Source organism: Meriones unguiculatus, chromosome 17 (assembly GCF_030254825.1).
Source record: "Meriones unguiculatus strain TT.TT164.6M chromosome 17, Bangor_MerUng_6.1, whole genome shotgun sequence".
Lineage (NCBI taxonomy): Eukaryota > Metazoa > Chordata > Mammalia > Rodentia > Muridae > Meriones > Meriones unguiculatus.
Genome location: NC_083364.1, coordinates 92,295,782 through 92,307,945, shown reverse-complemented (window position 1 = coordinate 92,307,945; position 12,164 = coordinate 92,295,782). Strand labels below are relative to the sequence as shown.

The 12,164-nt window shown below is 40.0% G+C and overlaps 1 protein-coding gene across 4 annotated transcripts in view; it reads left to right on the top strand.

The window, feature by feature from the left end:
* The window catches only part of Scaf4 (SR-related CTD associated factor 4), a 56,188-nt gene extending 45,569 nt beyond the window's left edge, over window positions 1–10,619 (top strand). For all 4 annotated transcript variants that reach the window (XM_021660894.2, XM_021660892.2, XM_021660893.2 and 1 more), the window contains exon 20: window positions 9,330–10,619. In XM_021660894.2, the coding sequence (XP_021516569.1) occupies window positions 9,330–10,273 (944 nt within the window). In that variant the 3' untranslated portion in view covers window positions 10,274–10,619. The remainder of the gene's footprint in view (window positions 1–9,329) is intronic.
* Window positions 10,620–12,164: the final 1,545 nt, after the last annotated feature.

Here is a 12,164-nt window from a genome sequence, read left to right as displayed (position 1 = left end):
CTTTCTGAAGTAGATACCCAATAGTTGTCTTGCTATGTATCATTGACACATTATTTCTAATGTGTGCCCGTATTTCTGAAGCAGCACAGGCCTACCAAATGTTAATCAGATCAGAATTTCATGTTGAGGCCTAATTGTAATGGGAAAGGCAGTCTTGGGATTGTTTGCTATTGAGAATTCTCTGTCCTTAGACTCGAGTTTGAATGTTAGTTTGGGGGTTACTGCCTGTTGCTGAGCTGAGGTGTTCTTTCCTCCACTCCCACCTTTCCCCCTGCAAAGAAAACCCTAAAGTTTTGAGGACCGTTTCTATCATTTTTAAAAAATATTTAGATTCTTTTAATAATACTGATCACTTGAAAGTATAAATGACAAGGCATACAATTATTCATTATTACTTGATTTTAAAGACTGTATTTAGCATCTCATGGGCCAAAGTAGCTGAAACCAGTAGTGGTTTGTCAAAGCTAAAGATGACATCTACATTTGTCAGTCATCTAGGGAGAAGATGGTGGCAATTCAGTTCATCCTTTTGATTGTATAAACATTTATGTTTGCCTTTCAAAACTTTTGTATGATATGTATTGCTAATATGATGTACAGCATATTTATTAAAAAGTTAATTGTAAATGTGAAGTTTGGGTTACTTTGGTGTTCCAAACAATAAAAAAGTACACAAAAAAATGTTTGTTTGTGTTACCTATCTGTCCTGTGTTACAAGGATATCCAGAGTATGTTTCAGACACAAACTCTGCAGGTGGAACTCATGACACGAGAATTCCTGGTGTGAGGGGGCTCTCACTTGTCACCTTCCCTGCTTTTGTCATGCTACTGCAGATGGTGAAGTTATAAATAAAATCTCACTTCTGAGAGTAATCTTACAAATGTAAGGTTGCTTTTTCTTTGATGTAAGTCAAGGAAGTTTTAAAGCAAGATTCACAAGTTGATGGCCTGTTAGCCGAGTTTTTGGTCTGTGGGTTGGTACACTTTAGGTCCTGCATAGGCATTGAGTTGATCTTGGACTGGGGCATCTCAAGAAAAGTTGAGGATACAATTGGCTTGGAAATTATGTAAAAATATGTTTGATTTTTATATTATACTATTAAGTTAGGATCCCTAAAATGTACCTAGAAAATAGTTCTATGTACATTTTGGTAATTGTTTGAAAATGGGTATTTGATTTCTGCTGGTTTAGCTTTAGATTTCTCTGTTCAGTGTCTGTCTTGGACTTTATAATTTTTATAGAAAATTTAAACAACATTTAAATTAGAACATTAGAGCACCAATCTGCCAGTTGTGAACTAGTTATTACTATTAAAAAACATACCAAAAGAAAATTAGAGAAATCGTAGGTTTTTTTGTTTTTGTTTTTTAAGAATAATGCCTAGTTTTTAAAAGCAGTGTTTTCATTTTAATACTTTTTATGCTGAACTTTAGTATGGTTGCACTAAATTACAAGCTAGAAGGATATACCGAAAAGCCTCTTGACGTTGTCTTATAAAAGCTTTCTCTTGAAAGCGTTAACAGGACCTGAATGTTTCTCCACTGGTGTCACATGATAGAGATGGCTTTGAAGTATTCACATCAGTGCCTTCAACGTAATGTATACAACACTGTTGAGTGGGTGGGCTGGATGATGCAAGAGTAATACTTGCTCTGCAGCAGAGATCTGCCTAGGATTGAGTCTGTGCATGTTACCCCAGAAGGTGAAGCACAGGAGACAGAACATGAGAAGCTTACATGAAACCTCCAGGTGTCCAGGTGCTTACTTGTTGTCTCCATGGTCCCTGAGGTGGTGTTCACTAGCCTGAAGCAAGTCTTACACCTGGTTTCTGAGGGATATCTTGAGAATGGGAGGGTAGAAACTTGGGAGTCTAGATAGATTTTGGTAAACACAGATATTGCTGTGAAGAATTTCAGGTAAGACTTCTAGGTAATACTGAAAATAGAACTGCCTACAGAAAATTATGTTGAGTAATAGAAGGTTAACTGTGTATCAAGTTTACTATTGGAACTCTCCATTCTAAGTCATAGTTGTTGTACCTATCAGTTACCTGTAAGTTACCATACTTAGCAAGTAACACACAAAATAGTTTTTATAAGTAGTTCTAATGGTGTAGGCTAATTAGCCATAACAAAGCCTCTTTTATATTATTTTGTAAAAAAAAATCCAAAGCATCTTCAAAAGATGGCTGATATTTGGATTTCATTTAAAATTCTTGTATCTATATGGTATGCCGTTTGCTAAAAGTAGACAAGACATCTCAATATACCTTCTTCCTTAGATACTATTAAAAGACTCCAGTTTCTTGAAAAGATCTCGTGGTGACTTGTAAAGTCCTGTTTGTAACAGTGAATGAAATGTGCTTTCTCCTATTCTTGCAAATTATCTCCTTAAGTTTTTACCAGCTTCCAACACAGCCCACTGCAAGCATTGCTTGAGTGTCCTCAAAGTAAATGTTCATAAGTATTGTAAACTGGTAAAGCTAGGCTAGGGGTAGGAAGCCCACATGTCGATTGTATTCTTGGGTCAGTTTTCTGAAGGTAGGATATCAAAAAACAGAAAATGCCTTTTGTTGTTTGGTTGCTTAAAGAAAAAAATATTTGTATCATCTACTTACAAATCAGCAAGTATCAGATTGATTAGAAGTTAGGGTTGTTGGTAGCGGGTTGGAGGGAGGTGAGATTCAGTACCCTTGGCTGTTGTGTACTGTTTCCTGGGTTTATTTCCAGCAGTGCAAATAAAGAAGAAATGAGTGGCTGGTAGAAATATTCCTTTCCCCTATAAAAACTACAGTGACCATTTTGTTGGTCAAATTGAAAAAATAACAATAGCAAACAATTGCAATTAGGAATAGAAAAAGAAGTTAAAAGAAAAATGCAGTATTTTTCAAAGCTCAGGCTCTCCCAGGTTTATGTTGAAAAGACTTATCACCAGTTTGGTACCTATAGCCTCTGCTCTCCTTGGTGGAAGTACCTTCTTGATGAGATTGCTCATTGCCTCTCCAACCACCGTTCAAGTGTCAGTATTACTCATGGGTCCATGTGTACTGAGAACCTACTCTGTGTACCAGGTATCCTTTCAGGTACTAAAGCCTGCGTAATGGACAAAAGTGAGATCTGTCTCTCTAGGGTGTCTATTCCTTTGGAAAAAAAGTGAACTAATATGACATGGAGCCCTTCCAGTGAAGAGAAAAGAAAGTAGAGGTGTGTTAGGGGGTGAAGAAGACACTGAAGATACTGAAATGTGCCATTGTCAATAAGATGGCCAGAGTGGGCATTTGAAAGAAGTAGCACTGAGAAAGAAACCCAAATAGAGAAAGGAAAATAAGCCACGTAAGTACTGAGATCTGGCATTTCAGGAGCATCGACGAAAGAGGGAACCTGGATTAAGAAGCAACTTTATTTGCGTTAAGGAAACACGAGGGACTGGGAGAGCTGGGATAGAGCAATCTCCAAGAGCCCGTTGAATATAGGGGACCTTGTGGAAGTCGGGTGTGCAATGGAAGTAGTACTAGGTTTTGAAGTTTGCTGCTTTGCACAGAACAGACTGAGAGCTGGTAAGGGAACAGCAGCCTCATATGGGTGGTACAGCAGTCTGTGATCTTATGATTTTGAAGAATCCGGTGTATATGTGTGTCACATGTATGTGTCACTGTGACTTTATTCTTGAGATGCACAAATCTGCATGAGTGCTACCCATTATAGGGTGTGGGGTCACATTTAAGTGCAGTGTTTTAATTTTGATATCCAGGTGCAAATGACAACTACATTGGATACATTCTAGAAAGATACATTAAATGCCACAGACAAAGATAGCATATGTCACAGGGGCCTGTGGAGTTACAGAACAGAATTGGCAAATGGTCATAGCCTAGAGTCCTTAACACATTTCACAGTTGAAAATCAAACATTTCTATTCGGCAGGATCTCTAAGCAGTTGGTATACGTTTAACCAGTTGCTGAGGAATCTAAAGCATAAGCAGCTCTTGAGAGCTCATGGCTGTGCCTGGTAGGCTAAGTCAAGGTAGTTTTGCCCCAATCAGAGGGAGCCTGGCACTTAGACACTCTTGCACTGTTCTGTCCAGCAGAGGGTAAATGAGAAGATGTAGCCAGTGGGCTGGAACACAGGGAAGTACTCTGGAGGTTCCCAAGTGCCTTCGCTGGCTCAAAGTTCCACTGGATTGATAGGTTTGGAGTCCTGATCATGCAGGGACAGGAGAGAACAGAGGGGAAGAAATGAGTATAGAAGTGATATTTTAAATCCCTGGGAGACGTGCTTCATTTGGGACACATGAGGGTGAGCGCTGAAAGAAGATGGCAGACAAAAGGGGTTACCTTTGTTTTCATTCTTAAAGAGTGGGTGATTCTGGAAAACTTGGTACAAGAAATAAGGGTTAATAGATTGGATGGATCCTGCATAGTGGTAAAGAAAGGGCCTTTGATGTCACAGACAGACAAAACTGACACAGTACAAGTGTATTTTGAAGAAAGCGTGGGAAAGTAACGAAAGGCTATTTTGCAAAAACCAAGTACAATAAAAATAGAAAATGGTGTGCTCACATAATGGAAGATTATTTGATAATAAGTGAAGTACTTGCTCATGCTACACGACTTGGATGAACCTTGGAAAAATGCCAAGTGGAAGAAGCCCCTCACAAAGGACTACGTAATGTATGAGTCCATCTTTATGAAATGTTGGTTAACAGGCAAGTTCATAGAAATAAAAAGTAGCTGGGTGGGCTGGGCTGGGGGAGGGAGGGAAGGAGGGTGGGAGGGAGATGAGGGCTAATGGAACAGGCTTTCTTCCTGGGAAAATGAAGGTATTCTGAATGTGCACAAGCCATTGGCTTGAATTTTTTGTATAAGCACATTAGAAGACATGGAAATGTTATCTTACTGAAGTAATCATAAGCGAACCAGCTATGAGTGACATTAACCTATGAAAGAGATACTCTGGATGTGGGAATGTGAATTGACTGGGAAAATGCAAGGTTGCTGGTCAGAGGAAAACACATGTTTTTGTATTTAAGAAATTTCTTCAGGAGGCCAGTCAGTAAAATATACTTGAGGGCAGAGTGACTGCATCCATGCTAAGACCCAGATTTAAAATGAATATTCGAGTGAAGATGTAGCTCAGTGTGAGGCCCTGTAATGAGTTCCAAATGCGACAAGTGTTGGGAATTTTTGAGGCAGCTCTGATGAGAATTGAGGACTAAAAGGAGGGATGTTGAAATGTAGGCTTGATGGGATTGTTGAAGTAATTTCAGAGAGGAGCATGGTCAGGGTAATTGAAATCTGAGTTGAGTAATGAAGTGATGAACCCTCCATTAACCTAGAGGCTACAGTGGCCTGTAAAATGCCTGCTCTTCAGTGTGAACTGGAAGGCCAGGTTGACCTTTGGGTTGACCAAGTAGAGAAGGAGGAACAGATTCTTTGCCCTGTGTTCTTGCTCTGCTGGCCCTCGCCTCTGCACATGGAGATCCCTGCTGTTCTTTAAAGATCTATGTAATCTCGTGCCCCCTGGCCTCAGCTGAAAGCCCTTGTGTTCACAGGTCTCCATTTCACATTCTGAGATTTCAGCCTATGCGCTGGTGTCATGTCACTCATCGCTTAACCCTTTCATGCGTCTGTTGTGTTCATGGTAGTGTCTTGTAATTCCATTATGAAACAGCAATTTTGGGGTCATTAGGAACTTTGGCTGTTTTGAATTAAACCTCAGTGTAATTATTTTTGTTCTGTTACCACCACCACCACCTCACCTCAGTCGTGCTCTATAACCCTGGTTATCCTGGAACCTGCCATCCTGCTTCCACATTCTGAGTTCTGACATTACAGGCAGGCATTTGGATTTTTTTTTTTTCAGCCTGCCCCCAAACTTGGTTATATGATGTGTCTAAGCTCCTTTTCTGTTTGGCCAGTATTAATCTGCTCTGCTGAGCCCTAAGTATCAATCTGCTGCTTTCATGCCTATCCAGCAAGGTTGTCCTAGTGCTCTGCGTTAAAAGGAGACATTTCTCATTAGTGTCCCTGAAGTCATTGTCTTTTTGTATTCTTGGTCTTGCATGGAATCCTTCATTCATGCAGAGGTCTGCATTAATCCCAGAACTCTGTTGTTCCCACTACCTGCCCTTATTGTGTGTCCTACCTTAGCTCCTGTCTTACCATTCAGCCTATCGTTTTTCTGAGATGTCTTGAGGTTAAGAACCTCTGCTTTTTGTACACTGATTACCAAAAACAACAGGATCACAACAAATAAGATCATTTCATCTGCCCGGGATCTCACTCTTGTTTCCTCCATTAATTAGGGAAAGACCGGGTTTTTTATCATGCCATTGAAGGTCCTTGTCTTGCCTTAGCCCACCTGGTCAGCTTTATAAGCCTGATCTGTGGTTAGGTCTTCTCTTCTACTGCAGTTCTCTTGAACAGTGCAGCCACTGCCTCACTGGAGTACTAAGCTTTTTCAGAAGTTGCTCCCTCTGACCAGCCACATCTTCACCTACCCATACAGGTCTTGTTTGTTTGTTTCTGTCTATCCTTTAGGCCCAACTCAGACCTCTTCTGTGATTCCCATTCAGGTCTGCCCATTGTCAGTCCCACCCTTCTGTACCATTACTGTCTTTCTATGCTATCTGTAGCAGTCGAATTTGAAAGGAAAAATTATTTTTACCCAAACTTAAATGTGTTAATTATTTTTTAAATTTATAACTTATAAAACTTGGCAATGCTGCACAGCTTTTTCTAGATAAACCTAATTATTGCTTGCATGTCTTTTATTTCACATCTTTTCTATGTTTCACTGGTATATAATGCTAGACTAAAGATTCCATCACAAAACTTAACATTTATCTTATGTGTTTATTAAAGGATTCGCCTCATAAGTTTTATTTATATCCTTTATTACAGGTGTAGTGCAATTTTACTGTTAAAAAAAAAAAAAGCAAAAACAAAAAAGCCCTGCAGTTAAGTTTGCAGGGAGGAGCTGAGGTTATCCGTTGACCATGGGCAATAGTGCATGTGATCTATAAATCTTACTGTTTCTCACTCAGTACATTAAAGAGGACATCCCATCTTACCTATCTTCCCAGCATTGTTGACAAAATGAAAAGGATTCGGTTGTATAATATAGCAAATGCCAAATGGAAACATCCACACCTATGAAATAGATTGTTTTTGTTTTTTGTTTTTTTTTTCTTACTTGCATTTATGGAAAGTTTAAATACATAATTACTCCTGGCCAAGTTTATTCCTACACATGTTCAAGTCCATCCTGTAAAGGATTATTTTTTTAAGAACAGTCCTAGGAACTGAGGCATATGTTACTAAAGGTTCTCATTTTCCATCTAGAGTCAGGTTGGTGAGTAAGGACAGCTCCATTGCCCTGCATGAGTCTGGCTTTGCTTTCTCAGACTTGTCTGAATGCTTAGAGATTTTGAGATTTTTTTTTTTCCAGGTGCCTGTAGGTGAGCACTGGAAGATCTACACCAACCTGACTGTAAATATCAGTTCTTGGTCCTTAGAAACAAACTTTTCCTAATAAAAGCTGATAGCAGAGTCAGCTAATGTTTTGTTTGTTTTTTGTTTTTCACCCCGTCCATATGGTGCTGAGATGAAGCCTTGGGCCTAACTAAGTGCTGGGCAAGTGTTGTATGTAAGGAGACCCTGTTAAGTGAGAGGAAGAGTGTGTCTTAGGTGTATTTGTGTGGCATATTCTGCGTATACTAAAAGCACTGACTGAGTTTGTCACTTACGTATTTTGGTCTTAGTCTTCCTGATAGTCTGTAGTATATTTATTGTTCAGGATATTCTTGGGACATCCTTTTTCTCTGAAAGTCCTTGCCACATTTACCCATTTCACAGGGCTTCTCACTGCCTCACATTGGGAGTTTCACTGGCCTTTAAGTTCTTCTCAGCTACTGAGCTTCACTTTAAAGCATAATTGTTACTGTATATAAAATTTTTCTGCTTAGTCCTAGAATATCACCTATTTAGAAAAAAATTTGTGGAATAATATCCATGGTTACCTGAGCAAGCACTGAGTGTTGTCATATTTTAAGTTGCAGGTAGTATTCATCTTTGCAATACTCAAGTATCTGTCAAAAGTATTTCCTGAGTAATGTTCCTCTTTATGCACTCAAAGTACTTTGTTGCTTATGTAAATATAGTGTGGCTGTGAATGTCCATGTTAAAGTATTGTAAGCTGGTATTCCTGTATTGAGTGATTTAGTCTGACCAAACATTGGTTCACACATTATGAAGAGACAAAACTGGAGTTAGAAATTGTGGTTCACCATTAGTACTGTCCATACCGAAAATGTAGGAACATTCAGGACTTACTAGTTTTCTACAGTGGGTAGGTATAAGTTGACTCAAGTTGTAAACCTAAAGTTCCAGTGTATTTCTGTCACACAGGTGCTTCTGACCATTGTCAGGTGTTGGACATGGCCCATAACTCTTCAGAGACTTCTGTGGTACATGGACAAATGTCGTGCCTACTGCCCGTTACCATCTGTACCCTTTCCTATTATGAGAACTACTCTTTTTGATAATAGTGCTGTTTGTTCTTTGTATTTGGAGAGAAAGATTTGATGCCTGTATATCAGGCCCAAATCAAATCCTTACTTTTCCCTACTATGGTAAACGCTGGTAGAACTTACATGATTCTTGGGCCAGAATGAGCAGGTTCCCCTCAAACCAGAAACAGGCAGTGAGTAAGCATGACTTTAAACAGTGCTAGCTCTGTCAGCCTTGCTTCCTTTGGAAGAAGAGTAGGTGTGTAGCTGAAGATTCCATACGACCCAGCAGTCATGTCAATAATAGATTACACTTTCCACAGTGCTTAGGAAAAAAATGAAAAGCTTGTGTATGGACTTTTGTATCATAGATCCTAATATAACGATGCAAAGTAACTATAAGAAGTCGTCTAGCATGAGATCTTGACTAGTTACTTTAAGTCATTGGCCTCTTCACAATAGATTGTAAGCTTGGGCTGAGAAAATGCCAGACATACCCTTCTCTGTCTTGTGAATGCAGGCCTTTATCCACTGAGATATAGCACAGTGAGATATTCTTAGATGTCTTGAGTTTTGGTAGAACAGCTTCTGAGGGGGTTGCTAGAAAAGCCTGACAAGAATTGCAATATTACAGTTTTCTTTTTCACCTTTTTTGGTCTCTGCCTGGAATGGGTGCCTAAACAGAGCTCTAATTGTCACTGGCTAATGTGGGGTTAGTTCAGCATGAATTCAAAGTAAACTGAATTTTATTTATTTTTTTTTACAACTCCATAGGAGACAGCTAAAAATAGACATTTACATTTTGTATTTCTCTTTCAGGCACTCAAGGAGTTGCACCTGGCCCTGTAATTGGGCTACAGGCACCATCTACTGGTCTTCTTGGTGCCAGACCTGGCATGATCCCACTCCAGCGCCCCCCAGGGATGCCTCCACCTCACTTGCAGCGGTTTCCTATGATGCCACCTCGCCCAATGCCACCGCACATGATGCACAGAGGTCCACCACCAGGACCTGGGGGCTTTGCTATGCCCCCACCTCATGGAATGAAAGGGCCCTTTCCACCACATGGCCCCTTCGTTAGGCCTGGTGGAATGCCAGGGCTTGGGGGCCCAGGGCCAGGCCCAGGAGGATCAGAAGACAGAGAGCAGCAACAGCAGCAGCAGCAGCAGCAGCAGCAGCAGCAGCAGCAGCCACCACCACAACAGTCACAGCCACAGCAGCCACCACCGTCACAGCAGCCAACGCCAGCTCAGCAGCAGCCACAGCAGTTTAGAAATGATAACAGGCAGCAATTCAATTCAGGTAGAGACCAAGAAAGGTTTGGAAGAAGATCTTTTGGAAATAGGGTGGAAAATGACCGGGAACGGTATGGGAACCGTAATGATGATAGAGATAATAGTAATCGTGAAAGGAGAGAGTGGGGAAGGAGGAGCCCTGACCGGGACAGGCACAGAGACTTGGACGAGAGAAACAGACGTTCTAGTGGGCATCGGGACAGAGACAGGGATTCTAGAGATAGAGAGTCCCGTAGAGAGAAGGAAGAAAATCGAGGAAAGGAGAAGCACGAGGTGACAGACAGGGCAGGTGGTAACAAAGCCATTGAACCTCCCCTTAGCCAAGTGGGAAATGTAGACACTGTTTCAGAACTTGATAAGGGGGAGGCCATGGCCACGGTGGTAAAACCTGAAGAGTCACCTGCTGAGGCTACCTCATCCGTTGAACCCGAGAAGGATTCTGGCTCAGCAGCAGAGGCTCCTCGCTAGAGACTGGATTTGACAATGTGTCAGTGACACTTGGGTATAGAGTGTGAGGTGTACAGATGCTGTATATTTGCTCCTGCTACATCACCCCACAGTAGTTGGTGGGGATTGCGAGCAATTTGATTGCTTCCCTTCTATTTAAAAATAGCCACAAAAATAACAAAAAATACTGAAGATATATTACCCTTTTTTTGCTGTAACTTTTTAAAAGTTTTGACTTTTAAAAGTTTACAAATCCTAATTAGAAGTGCTCTCTATTTTTTTTTTTTTTTTAATTTAAGACAAGGTAACGGTGAAAAGCTCCTCAAACAATAGGGATGTTTTTAATAAACTCTATTTTCGTAACAAACTTTAATGTGTGCTATTCTTCATACACTTCATTAAGGTGGAAAAGGATGTTAACCATCAAAGTTTGAGCTATCAATTTATTGGAGTCTAAACTAGATTTCTTTGATGGGGAAAAAGACACGTATTTGCCAACACTTGGGAGTGTTTTTCTTTTGACATAGTATTTTGATCATAAGGTAAAGGTTAGTGGTCTTAGTGTTCAACTAAGAAACTTGTGTTTGTAGTTCAGTTTTTTCCCCCCATTGGTTGGCTTTGTGGCAATATTGCCCTAATTTATAAGAAAGATTTTCTAGGGGAAATAATTGGATTCTCAACATTACACATTATACTACAAATTACCTGGTTGCTTGGTCATTTACTTATTTAGAAATTTGAATGTATTGTTTATAATCATCCCATTGAGAGTTTCAAGGTATAAAATGAAGTCAGGATTAATGTATGCAACCAGAAACTTTTTTTACAGACTAGGTACAACAAAACATTTTTTGTGTGAGCTTTGCCTGTTGCCTTTACCATCAAGAGGTATACTGAACCTTACCCCACTCTGTCTGAAGCCAAACCAAGGCTCTACTACATAAAAGTGTTGTTCAGTCAGGGACTTAAGTATTTATTTACACCAGTGGCTCTCGACCTTCCTAATGCTGCAGCCCTTTTAATACAGTTCCTCATGTCGTGATCCCCAAACATAGGATTACTTTTGTTGCTACTTCATAATTAATTTGCTACTATTATGAATCATGATGTAAAAATATCTGATAGGCAAGTTACCTGCCATACAACTCCAAAGGGGTCACGACTCACAGGTTGAGAAATGATTTGCAGTCTGGAAGTTCTTTTATTGAAATAACATTAAGGACAAGCAAGATGACTCAGCCAGTAAAGGCACTTGTGGCAACCCTAATGGCCTCAGGACCCAAAAGGTGGGAAGACTAACTTGTTTTCCTTATGCATGCACCCTAAAAAGAAATGTGATCTTAAAACCACAAGGTGCTAGGTAAGCAGAAAACAGTTGCTGAACTGACTTAGCTTTAGAGTAGTGAGAAGTTCCTTCTGTATGTTCCCACTTGAGTTTTCAATGCAAGGTCTTTGTGATGATGGAGAGCAGTATCTGTAGCTGTACTAGGTTTTGGTTTTATGCTGACCCTACTTTGGCTTTTAAATCCTTACCTAGACTATTTCTGGGAAGAAGAAACAAGCCATGCACGTGATTATTCAGTGTCCAGATTCCAAGGACAGACTTGCAGCTTGTATTTCCAACTAAAAACACTGAGAAACGAGACACTGACTTGATTATAACAGATAGTTCCCAAGTTAATCTCTGCATTTGAGTCACGCCCCACATCAAAAACTACATTAAGGAAATTGGTTACATACTATTTACCTGAAACTTCAACATACCCACTTACAAATGCATTCCTTATAAGCAATTTTGGAAATTTTATAAATTGGAAAACACAATTTGTCCTTTTCCAATTTAGCAGCCTCTCTGGTGTATTTGAAAAACTATTCTCCAGAGTCATCACAAGCCTGTTGGGTTAATATTTCC